At 39.1% G+C, this 13,196-nt stretch overlaps 1 protein-coding gene across 1 annotated transcript in view; it reads right to left on the bottom strand.

Moving 5' to 3' along the window:
* Nucleotides 1-3,912: 3,912 nt before the first annotated feature.
* Nucleotides 3,913-13,196, bottom strand: part of FRS2 (fibroblast growth factor receptor substrate 2) — a 44,382-nt gene continuing 35,098 nt past the window's right edge. The window contains exons 5-7 of the mRNA XM_072357362.1: nucleotides 11,743-11,901; nucleotides 10,751-10,914; nucleotides 3,913-9,035 (exon numbers count right to left, since the gene is read on the bottom strand). Coding sequence (XP_072213463.1) covers nucleotides 8,085-9,035; nucleotides 10,751-10,914; nucleotides 11,743-11,901 — 1,274 coding nt within the window. The 3' untranslated portion in view covers nucleotides 3,913-8,084. The remainder of the gene's footprint in view (nucleotides 9,036-10,750; nucleotides 10,915-11,742; nucleotides 11,902-13,196) is intronic.

The following is a 13,196-nucleotide window of genomic DNA, read 5'->3' as shown; positions in this document are numbered from 1 at the left end:
TGTGCCTTCTGATCTCTGCTCGTTGCAGTATTTTAATACAAGCAGAAGCTCCTGAAACTGATAACTACTTCTCACCTCCCCCTGCTATGGGATGAGTGCCCAAGAGCAGACCATACTGCGTGTTTCAGCTCCAGAGCTGACTGCTCTGCATGGCTCTGTGCCCCTCAGCTCCAGGTCCAGCGCAGGCTCAGGGAAAACAGCCATCACAAAATGTAGCCCTTTGGGTGCTGCTGTATTGCTGTGCTTTACCTGCAGGGATTTTAACGAGAGCAGTTTGTAGCATTTGTGTTGGCGGAGAATTGGCCTTTTAACATCATCCAAGCCAACTTTTTATTTCAGAACACAGAATATTCTTACTGGTAACAGCAATGGATTATATCAGTTGCATGATATTTTAGTAACTATATACCTTGCATTAGTAGTTTTATTTATCGCTTATTATACTGATTTCCCTATGAAGACAAGATAAAGAGCTGAAATTGCTCAGCCCAGAGAAGAGAAGGCTGCAAGGGGACCTCAGTGCAGCCTTCCATTACCTAAACGGGGCCCTACAGGAAAGTTCTTTGTCAAAGAGCGCAGAGACAGGACATGGGGGAATAGCTGTACACTGAAAGGGGGCTCGTTTAGATTAGACATAAGGGAGAAATTCTTCACTGTGAAGGCAATGAGGCCCTGGCACAGCTGCCCAGAGAAGCTGTGGGTGCCCCATCCCTGGAGGTGCTCAAGGCCAGGTTGAGGCCTTGGACAGCCTGAGCTGGTGGGCGGCAACCAGCCCACAGCAGGAGGTTGGAACTGGATGGTCTTCAAGGCTCCTTCCAACTCAAACCACTGTAGAATAATCTTGTTATATGATAATTTAGTTCTAGGATACGTTTTCAAACTAATCTAAATCTTGCATCATGTAGGACAAGATCACTACATTTCATCACCTCTGGAGGAAAGCATAGAGGCCATGGGGGCAGGGCTTCAACCTTGCATTTTTCCTATTACTCTTTCTGAAATCATTGGTACAATGCTTAAAAAACATAAATAAATACATAAATAGAAAGGATGTTAGGGGTTTTTTAAATCTTAGTCATTTACTACCTTGATGAATATGTGATTTGCTAACGAGTAATCCAGGCCTACAGGCAGCAGCACAGGGCTCTAACAGAAAGGAAACAAAAGCTTGTAGAAAAATTTGCCAACACCGGGTCGTTGTCTTCTGGATTTTCTTTCCACTACTGGATGGGATACTAGGGGAAGAAAACTGCTATTTATCCTTGCCTTCAAGCAGTGATTTACAGAAGAGCAAAAAAGGCTACTAATGCGGTATGTATCCACACTAACAGCGGCAAATATTGAAGTAACCCACACGTTATTTTCAATGTAAAATCAATAGTTTATTGCCATGCTACAATTATTATTATTTTTTTTTCCAAATGAAGTTGGCACTGGTAAAGGGGAAGATGTTGTCATAATACATAATACAGCTTTAAAAATGAACATTTGGTAAGCTTTCTCAATTAGGATCGCTTAAAACAAGGGGGGGGGGAGGCTGTTTGTTTTTTGTTTGTTGGGTTTCTTTTAAGATTAACATGGAATGGCATAAAAATACACTCTTTCTGCATAGTATCATTTTCATAAAAGAAATATGGAATGTCTGTAAAAACAAATTCATCCAACAGGGCAAATTAACTGAAGTTTTATAAACAGTTTGGCAATGATACTCTCACTGTTTAGACCTTTTTATATAAAAGAAATAAAAATCTAGAAAGCTACCTTTATACAAAGTTGCTATATTTATGCCTTTAAGTAGGAAAAAAAAAACATTTTATAATGCAAATTAGGACATACAATAATCTTACAATATCATACAATGTAATGACAAGAAAGGAACGTACAACGTAAGATTTTGGCCTTTGTAGAAACGCGTATTTCTGCATTTAATAAATGCATTTGTGGCACACTGGTGACTGCTGTATTCTTACTCCTACCAGCCAGCATACGTGATAGAACTGTTGTCAGCTGTACTGTAAGGGCAGCTCTGTGGTTTAGATAAATACACAGACAATATTTCATGAGACATTAGGTGATGCTGCAGTGGACTGAGATGTAACACGCAAAAAAGGCAACGCGCCTGCTGGTTGAGACATCTGTATTGTGGGGTACTGTACAACATTACTGTCTTTCATACCAGAGCATTTCATATACATTCAGTTATTATGTACCAAAGTCTTACAAGTGAGAACATTTGTCTTCAAGATTTGGCAAATTTCAGGGAAAATACAAAGTTAGTACCAAATATATAATATATTATATATAAAATGCAGGTGTATGATATACACACATATTCTAATGCAAAAAAACTGCATTAATATGGAGTTAAGTTCACTGATATCCACTCCTAAATAACACAACCATTACAAATACAGGTGTAATCCTGATCTTTCACACACTTTAGAATCACTTCCTCTTTCATACACAATAGTTAAAGCAATATATATGCAGGTATGACTAAGAAATCAAAACTCACATACTAGTCTGAACTCTGACCACAGCAAATAGGATTCCTGTTTTCAGTACATGTAATTAAATATATTTATATTTTTACAGTATTTTTAGACCATTCCTGAAGAACTTGACCAACCAGGTCCTCAGGTGTAACAGAGCTGCAGTCAGCAGAACTCAGTCCTGTAGGAACACACCCAGAGGCCCAGACGCAGATATGAATTAGTTGTTTGGCTTCAAGGGATGCTGCACGAGGCCCGAGCACTAGGAAGGCAGATTCCTTGATGACATCAAAGCTCCTACCTTAGACTTCTTTTCCTACTGCCAAAGGGAAGGACCAGAGCAAAGGACGCACCAACCCCAGGTTCTCTGGGCTGCTGGCAAGTGGTTGGGAGTAACCACACATGGCATGGCCCTGGCACTGGGGAGAGGCAAGGTGAGCTTCATGGCACCTTTGTGCTAAGGCTTCTCCAGTGAGCAGAAGAGCTGCTCCTCCACATTTGTCTCTTGACTGTTAATTCACCACAGGTCTCGGTCGGGAGCTGTGACTGGGACCTCGAAGCATGTAGGGCTTTTGCAGGCATGCAGGAAGACAGTCCCTGTTCCAGAGGGCTCGAGCCTATTTCATGATCATATTTTTACAGAATCTCCTTTGTATATACACATTTGCTACATAAAATAGAATTACACCGAAGTAATGGGTATATCAGAAAACAGTGTCACAATGTATGTATATTACCACACTAAATAATTATTAAAACTGCAAGAAAAAATTCAAAATGCCCTTTGTAATATATAAAAATATAGAAATGTCCAAAACTTGTTTCATCAACTTTAAAGGTAACTTTATCTCATGTTCTATCTGTACACCTACATATTTCCAAACAAAACACTGCGTTAATCTGGAGCAAACACCACATTCAGATAACATCCTCATAAGACATCTGACGACTTACAGCACAACATCACAAGAAATAGCGTACTGATGGTCAGAGTTACACTTGCTGAGACTTTTTCTTTATTCACTTATCTTGTCCAAAAGAGGAAGTAATTTCCAAAGATTGCAAAAGGACCTTCTTTACAGACTTCTTTACAGAAAGGGTAGTTAAGCACTGGAATAGGCTCCCCATGGAAGTGGTTGAGTCACCATCCCTGGATGTGTTTAAGAGCCGTTTGGATGTGGTGCTCAGGGATATGATTTAGCAGAGGGTTGTTAGAGTTAGGGTACTATGGTTAGGCTGAGGTTGGACTTGATGATCTTTGAGGTCTTTTCCAACCTGAGTAATTCTATGACCTTTGCTCATGACTTTGTGCCTTTTCAATGCATGTTATGTACGAAGGACATCGACAGACTTGACTCCATCTTAACGCAGTCTTTTGTGGTGGAATTTCTTTTTTTTTTTTTCTAAATTTTTTTCTTTTGGAGTGTAGATGAATTTAAAATAAAGACGTAAATGAACTTAAGTTGATTTTAAGCGAATACTGTCAAATACAAATGCCTAATTTGCTGTATCAAAGAAAAGATTGGAAAAGATCTTATCATTAAATTCTAAAACCACCTAATTCTGTCCATCAAACCAGAAGGATCACATTTCTTTTGGCTTCTTGGGGGCTCCAGAAAAACTTCAGATCCCAGTCAGCTACCAGTTCCTAATAAATCACTTTTATCTTATTTGCAACCACTGAGTTAGTTTGTACAGTGAAACAAAAAAATCACCATCGAATCCATATTACACAAAGAGGAGAATACTGCTCAGAAATAGAGGTCCGGATCAAATACAGCTTCATATGCTCAAAGTAGTACATGAAGCTGACCAGAACTTGCAGTTCTACTTCCCCAACAGTGAAGACAATCTACCATTTCATGATTCCGTCTCAGTGTGAAGTAGTTACGTAAATAACTGATTCTGAGCAAACACACAGTCAGATGTCCGGCAAATGAGCAGCCCTTTCTGACATTGCTTTGGACTTGATACAGCCAAGACCTTTCCACGGTCACTTCTACACTGAAGCCCTGGTCAGAGGTTTAAACACATGCCAATGTTTAGGTATCTGGGGGCAGTGAGGGGCGGAAAATTAAGCAATTTATGATTTCTACAGAAGTTTTGTAGACTTTAATAGGAACGGGGTTTCAATGCACACCATTAAATTTAACACATATGCAACACTTACTTATTGGGGAAAAAAAACATTCAGAAATAATAGCTAAAAGTCACTGTAAAATTTTCTTCTGGAATCATGTAGAAACAGTACAAAATTAAAACTAGGCTCCCTGTTTGTACCCATCCAAGGAGAAATATTTTTGCTATACAAGCAATGGATTAGATTCTCACTGAGTCTACTTGTGGTACCATCCTTATTACATACTTTTGGTCACCGCTTCAACATTTTCTTTTAAAGATACCCCGATGTCTTTCACAAGTCATTGCACTGAAGGAATATCTTCAGTTAAAGGCTTTCCCTCACTAAACGTGCTTGAAGGGCAGCAGCCAATTGCATGCTACTGAAGAAAAGTAGAGCTGGTAGCGGTGTTGCTATTCTTGCAGGACCTACTGTATAGAAACTTAATGTCTTAGTTACTAAAGAAATCTGTTACCTACTTGAAGCTTCTCACTCTATGCATCTGTGGGGCCAAAATAAATACGAGCTAAATACTGTGGTGAGACTTCAGCTGAAAACTCAGTCCTAAATTACAGACACTAAACCTAACAACACAACCTTTAAAGAGACCGAAAATACATTTACCAAGTCTCAAAGGGTAAAGTGCATCACAACTACATCTACTTCAAGGGTCATAAAATAGAGAAATAAAAAGAATGCTAAAGATGAGCAGTGCAGGTAACGGGACTACCCAGTATGTTTGCAGCTTACACAAAACAAGAAAGCGTTATTCCACCTGTAGAAGAGGATATAAAATATAGTCCTAGAAAATATGGTGCCAGATTTGTTAATATAACTAAGGCTACAGGAAGTTTTCACTTGACTCTGCCTGATGAGTATTTCATTTAGTACATGTTAAAGACAAGAAGAAAAATAATGCCATGGCTATGCATTCAGAAATCACAGAACAAAATCTCAATAAGTTCTCAATTCTGGGGACCAGAGCTAAGAAAATACCTCACATGAAGTACGGTGAAACTTGCATTAAAAATAATAAAATTATTATTCAGACCATCTCTTGTATTTGAGACTAAGATAAATGCATAGGACAGTGCACCAGAACTAAGGGGGGATGTTTCTTGTCATTTTGGCAGCTCACTTTGGATCTGCACTAGGTCTGTTTCCCTATCTGACAATGACGAAGTGTCCTCAGCCTCACAGGTGTGTTTTACGGGTTCAGTTAATCAGAATTGGAGACACCTGTACTATACAGATGAGGACCAAATATTTCTAGGCAGCTATCTAGATCAAACACATTTGCCTCAGAACACATGCTGAAGCAGCAGGTTGGCTCACAGATTTAAGTGTGCTTAAATGTATGTTCTTAAGTTAAGAACAAGAATCACACCAGTATCATTAACCCAGTATTGTGCAATACCTCATAACTTCGGTACAAGACTGGTCCACAACACAAGTTAAAGCAACGGAAAGGAGCGTTAACACTGCAGACCTGTAAAAATCTCTAGTTCTAGGTAGCCTTCACCTTCTTGAGTACCAAGTTCTCCCCACAAGCCAACAAATCTATCACAACAGTTTGCATAGGTTGACAGTGAAATCATTAATCATCTCATTCCAGTTCCTCACAACGGTCTCAGCTAACACCCATCTCTTACTTCTGCAAATTGTATTCTCTGTAACTCTGGTATTTCGATACCACACTGTAAAGAATTATTACAAGTCTTTCAGAGTTAAAAGGTTGCCTGATATCCCTTAATGATGTGGCAAGAAACATGTATTTCAGATGCTACCGTTGCTACCACTACTAAACTGAGAGAAGACCAAAGAAAGAGTTAACAAACTTACAGGGATACACTCCAATTTAAAAACCTGAAAAAATATATATATTTTTAAATAAAACAGTTTTAAATATTGCATGAAGACCCTTATTTATTTTCCAGGTCTTCACATGGCTTTTCTTGCATTTTTTTTCCTCACAGAGTTCAAGGGTTATTTTACATCACACCAGTTCACAAGTGTCAGTTCCTTTACAATCCCCTCCACTGCTGCTAGTACCAAGGTGCACCTGCAATACTGCCAGAATTCTACAACTATTCAGAGCATTGAAAAAAGGAAACAAGTTCTGCTAGGGGCGCGTCTGGCATTTTCAAATGACATTCTGCTTGGATGTACCTGTAACACTGTGCAGCTTTTACTGAGACCAAATTCACCAACTGCAAAAGGAAAAGAAATATACTCATCGATAATACTACCTGCAGATAATTTACTACGTATCTTCCTAAATTATACGATCCACTATGGATGCACATTGCTAGAATGTACAATTTCCTACAAAGAGCTACCAAGTCCAGTACCCTGACTCCCACGTAACCTGTGTCTGAATCTTCAGAGGAAGACAATAACTGCATAATAAACCTTTCCAGTTGTGCAATAATGCATGCTGCTGGAGAGCTGGGATATCTCAGTCAGGCTTAAAAAAGTACAACGCTGGACAAAGACAAACATTTGACCTTCAAGAGTCTTTCTTTGTCAAATGCAGAGAGTGAGACAAACACATACACAACCCTGAACAATAATTAAAGCTATGTACAAAATTCTGACTCTTAACACAACAGATAAAAAGAAACACAAATGCAAAGAAAGGAAGGCACAGTGAACTAAGAAATGATAAAAGAGCCTTAATTCATATAGCCGACCTGTGAATTCCTTCACACACACAAAAAAACCTCTAACAACATTAAAATCTATCTGATTTCACAGGGAACATGATATGCCACTTGGAATTCTCTTCTATCTGAAGTAGCTTAAGGCTGGATTTAGATGTGTTTATAGCAACGATCAATGGACTTTGATTTGACCTCTCAAATGTCACATAACTTATGAAACCTACAGGGAATTAAATGCCTTCTTGCCCATTCGGTCTTTGAGGAATTTAAAAAAAAAAATAAAGAGAAAGAAAGAAAAGTGTGGTGTTTATATCCCTTGAGATGAACCATTACATCTTGTGTACATCAAACCGAGTGAGTTAATGAACTACATACATTTCATTCTGAAGGAGCCACATCGATGAGAAATGAACGTAGATATTTGTCTTGAAAGATTAGGTTTACCTGCTAATAACACATATATCAAGAGGCTTTAAAAAGTGTTATAAATGCCATTAATTGACTATAGGCACCAGACCAGAATATTTATAAATTCAAAACTGGCATGTCACTCAGACTCTAATCAATTTAAAGAGGCACTGTGAAAGGTGGCGATGCTGCTATGCAGTAATTACTACCATAGAATGAAATAGTGTTACCTAAATGAATACTTGCTCTACATTAATTCCCTTTAGTTAGACAAGTACATGAAGTATGCAGAAAAAGTTCTATTAGTCTATAAAAGGCGTTAGTGTTAAGAAATGCAAAGTACTTGCATCTTCAATTTTATAAACTTCACAAAAGGTGCAAATGATTTAATGCTTCCCAGGCTCACATAGGCAGGTCAGTACTGTTATGTCTAGTTTTCCTAGAAGTACCGTCATCTCGGGGCAGTGCTTTTTGCAGGCTTGACATAGCAGCAGTTCTTTCAATGTCTATCACAGCATACAGCTCTGTGCGCCTGGTTGGAGTTTGCGGAAGTGGAGTGGTGGGGGTTTTGGGAGTCTGAGGGTTGTCGGAGTCACTACCACCTTCCAAGTCAACCTGTATGTAGTTGAGCTGCCTGTGTTCTAAACTCGGACGTCTAATGTCAAAGTTAAAGACTGTTGGGGTACAGTCCCGACGTCGTGGAAATTCTATTTTATGAGCACTTGATGGTACTGTTACATTCTCTGTATTGACATAATTATGCATTGGATCTAGGTTATTGTGGTAGCCATTCAGAGATGGGGTCTTTGGTCCTAAACTGTCATCTTCATCTCTACTCAGCTTGCGGGATTCCCAAACAGGAGGCAAGGATGGCAAGTTCTCATAGTTCAACAGCGCAGTTCTCCTCTGAGCAGAGTTGTTAATGTTCTGGGTATCTGAGGTACTGGTGGATGTCAAACGACCTCTCCTGACCCCTGAGGCACTAGGGATTGATAACCTATTTATATTTTCGTACACCAATTTATTACCAGATGGTGTTTCTCTACGTTCATCACTGTCGTACCCAGTGTCCCATTCAGTATTGTTTGTGCTGCTGCCACTAACTTGGTCTCTCCCAAGTTGCTCCAGTTTCTCTCTTTCCATTAACTGCCTTTGAACAGGGGTTGGTCCTAAAACAAACTTGACTCCTTCAGGCTCCAGGAGAACGTGAGCATCTCTGTCATCAGTACACATCTGATCTTCTTTTACTTTAGTTGTTTCAGTGTTTGAAAGCTTTGATTCCAGTGGCGCATGCACACTCGATCGATTTTTTCTTTCCTCTTGTACGCCAGTAGTGTTGACATAAGTGTGCACCTGAAAAGAAGAAAAAAGATAAAATAAAGGAGATGATGCCATTTTGTCACATTTTGCTGAGCTGTGCTCTACTTTGTTGTTGTTGCTTTATTGCTGGTTTTGTTACTGTTACTCTAATGAAAGAGTAGAATTTAGCTGTGCTCTGGTTGAAGCTTTCCAGGTTCTACTCCAGCTCTGCTCTGGTCAGGGCAACCTTGGGCTTCTTTAGCCCAGCTCATTTCTATGCTTGGACAAATTAGTAAAGCAGGGTTCTACATTGTCCTCTCATACAATGACAGTGACCAAAAATTCCAGAGTATTTATCTTTCTAATTTCCACACCGGGAAGGAAATCTGCTGTCCATTAAATCAGGAGTGCACCTTGTATACAACTCGATTCAAGAGCGAGAATGAGATTAGCTTTTCAGAAAGAGCAGGCATTCCTTCTTCAAGAGCCAACAGCTTCCTCATACCAGAAACTGAAACAGAAAAACTGCATTCCCGTATGAACTGTGGCACTCAGAAGGATGAAGCAGCGGGAGTTAACACCAGATGCCACTAAGACAATCAGGAAGACACTACTATCTTATCCATTCCAAGTTCCCACATCAGATCAACATAAGGCTGAAAGGGAAAGACTAGAGTAAGGAACGCCACCTCTGAACTTACACTTTGAGCGCTCAAATATCAAGGGCAGTATTTGACAGCAGAACTCACCCCCACCTTTACAACTTCTCTGTCAAGCTCTACAAACTGAAGTGTTATTTACAGCTCACCTGACTCTACGCTGATTCTTTAAATTCATTTAGTCTGCAGTAACAACTCCTGAGATTTTCTGTGGTGGCTCCAACTAAATTCCCTCCCAAAAGACAGCTCACTGCGCTGCTCACCTTCTTTCATTTTCAACAGTTTCTTATCACCAGATTATGTTTTACTGAATTTAACTAACACTATTGTCAGCATCCCGAATGATGAGAAAAGCCTCCAACTTTATGATAGTGTTCTTTCTCAGACTGGCAAGGTTTCCACTGAAGACCTCAGCAACCCAGAAGAATGACCTCACATAAACCTCATGAAGTTCAGCAAGGCAAACATAAAGTCCAGTACCCGGCATGGAACAATACTGACAATACAGGCCAGGTATTAACTGACTAGAAAAAAGTCTTGTAGAAAAGCACCAGCGGTCTAAGTTGAATGTGAGTCAGCAAAGCGCCCTTGCAGCAATGAATACAAAATGTCTACTGGTTGGTGTTACATAAAGCACAGCCAGTAGGTTTAGGAAAGTAATTATCATCTTCAATTCACTACTGTCGATACTGAATTTGGACTGACGGGCTCCCAGAAGAGGAAAGACACCAATGTACTGGAGAGAGTCCAGTGGGGGGCCATGATTAGAGGGACTGGAACACATGATATACACAGAAAAGCTGAGGGAGATGTCCTTGCTGCCTTAAGTAAAGGCTAGGAAGCAATTTAATAGCTCTTTTCAACTATTTTTAGACAGTTAATGAGAGGACAGAGTCAGAAACTCTTTGGAGACGTTCAACAAAAGCATAAAGGGCAATCAACACCAGCTGTAACAGGAAAAATTCCACTAAGGGAAAAATGCTTTGACAATAAGGGTGACAACAAGCTCAGAGACAGTGTGGGATCAAAAACATAAGCCTACAGGACAAACATGAGAAAAATCTGAACAAATGCTGAACACAAACTACACAAGGAGAAAAAAATACCCACTTGTTCCTCTGCTACAAGCAGAGGATGCGTTGATTCTTCACCAACAGAGGGGAGACGTGCACTTCCAACAGAAGGATGCCTGCTGGAAGGATGCGATGAAGCATCTCCAAAAGATGGATACCTTGGATAGCCATTAGGTAAACTTTGTGCATTGAACCCAGGAGCTGATTCAATTAGAGAATAAGCAAAACCATGTTAGAACAGAACATTTAACTGTATCCAAGTATAACACATTTTATAATCAACTTTCAGAAGAAATAAAAATATGTAAAACTATTAAATAGTCACAAGGTGGATTTGCTGGGGAACTACAGAACAGAACGTCCCAGTGCTTAGTGGGAAAGACATCGGAAGCAACCACCAAAATCGAGGTGTACAACACACCACAGTTTTTCCAGTAAGCTGCCTACCCAGCTTCCTTTTCTACCAATGAAATCATGTCTACTTTCAAAATAAGTAAATATAATTTGTTTTTATATATATTTTTTTATTATATTTTTTTTTAAACTTAACTTTATATTTTTCTGAATCCCTACTTCCAAACATTTTGGTACCTGCCCAGCAGTTTTGTTAAGTCTTCATTCGACCCACCTGTCTGCCCACAGCAAGTTTCCAAACCCACTGTAGATGTGATATCGTTATTAACTTTCCCCTAAGCAAAAGGCAGGAGCACTGACTAATGTTAACATCTCTCTGAAACACTGCAAGTAAAACATGGTGACATATAACAGAGCAACTGAACATGTATGTGCAAAAGAGGAATCCCCAAAGCTTATTTCTTAAAGCTGAAAAACTTCACAGAAATTTTGCTCCTGGGACTTCAAACTCTGTATACAAAATTCTCAGCAGGTACCTCGAGAGAATGTGTTACTAGTAATTAACCTCTCGGCTGAAAATAGCATTTACTTACTTAAAATTTCATGCAAATTAAGAAAAAAAACCAATACCACATTATATTCAGGTATGCCATTTGCCATTATAACAATACTTACTGGTAGGTGTTCGAGGGGTTCTTGGAGCTTCCAACTCAGTTTGATGGTTATTCCTTTCTACTACTGGTTCTTCTACCACATTTATACTATTATTCTGCATTATCTCTTGCAACATATTAAATAGCTCTTCTGCACGGGCACATTTAAAAGCAAAGATTCCTATAAATACACAAGAAAAAAAAAATCTGAATCCTTCACCAAAAGCATAACTTACAATATACATGACTTTCAAGCAAAATAACTGGAATCCACATTACAAACACCTGTTAAGGAAGGAAAAAGGGTTAGGAACTTTTATTGTAGCAAAACACACACAAATACAGTGAGATCCTTTCAAGTGTTTACCTGATAGGAGCATATATTTCCCATGCACCCAAAGTTAACGTGGAACAGAAATCGGTTCCATTAAAAGCAAAACTAAGTTTTGAGGGCTAAATGAGGGGTAAAAAGGAAAAGAAAGAAACACAAACAGCAACATTTATTTTACATTGATAACAAGGATGCCTACAAAAAAAAGCCTAAATGAAATCACCATGATGCTACAAGATCACATTTGTTAAACCAGATTTCTATTAAATTGCTACATGATACCTGCACAAGGGGAAAGAAGAATTTAAGCACTGCAAAAATAGTTAAGTTTCTTTAAGAAGATTAAAATATAAAGCCAGTAGGACAAACTGCATGAAACAGACAGTAACAAACCAATTGGTTTTGGCTAAAGGGATAGACACAGAGTACAAAGTCAGCAGCAATACCATGTGTTTGACGTGTGTATTGTGCCACTTTGCCTTTGAACAGCAGGGAGCACCCCAACTTACCCTCACCAGCAAACTCGCAGCTTTGGGTTATTCTTCCATTGAAAGCATGAAGTTAAAGTTGACATGCTTGTTACATGTGGGTGCAGGTGCTCTTTTTATTTATTTATTTTAATGAGTATCTCAATCTTAAAACACTCTTTGCTAAAAACCACCCGGCTATACTGCAGTTTCTGTTAGCGCAATAATGCAACAAGCTGGCAATTACTATCATCATATATTTATTGATGGACACAGAACTGCAAAAGAAGTACCAGAAATGCTCCATGTGGCAGAAGCTCACAAACCTCACAGGGAATACACCAAATGGGCCGAGAGGAATGTCTGTCAACAATCAATATTCAGCTGGTGCAGTGAATAAGTTCCATGCTTGCAATAGAACAGCTGTAGAGCTGCTTCTACTACTTTTCCCTAACAAATGAGCCAGTACAAATTCAATAGCCTGCATTTCATTTTTGCTGTACTTCCAAAAAATTTGCACCGGATACTTAAACCTCAACAGACCAAAACCAACAATAATAATAACAAATCTAAGAAATAAACAACAAGAACAGTGGCTAGTACAATCGGTAAAAGTGGCAGGGCAGTATTCTTCAGTGTATTCTCAAAGGAAACATTTTTTGGTCATCTCATTAACTG

This window comes from Excalfactoria chinensis, chromosome 1 (assembly GCF_039878825.1).
Source record: "Excalfactoria chinensis isolate bCotChi1 chromosome 1, bCotChi1.hap2, whole genome shotgun sequence".
Lineage (NCBI taxonomy): Eukaryota > Metazoa > Chordata > Aves > Galliformes > Phasianidae > Excalfactoria > Excalfactoria chinensis.
Note: the sequence above shows the minus strand (reverse complement) of the source record. Positions and strands in the feature narration are given on the sequence as shown.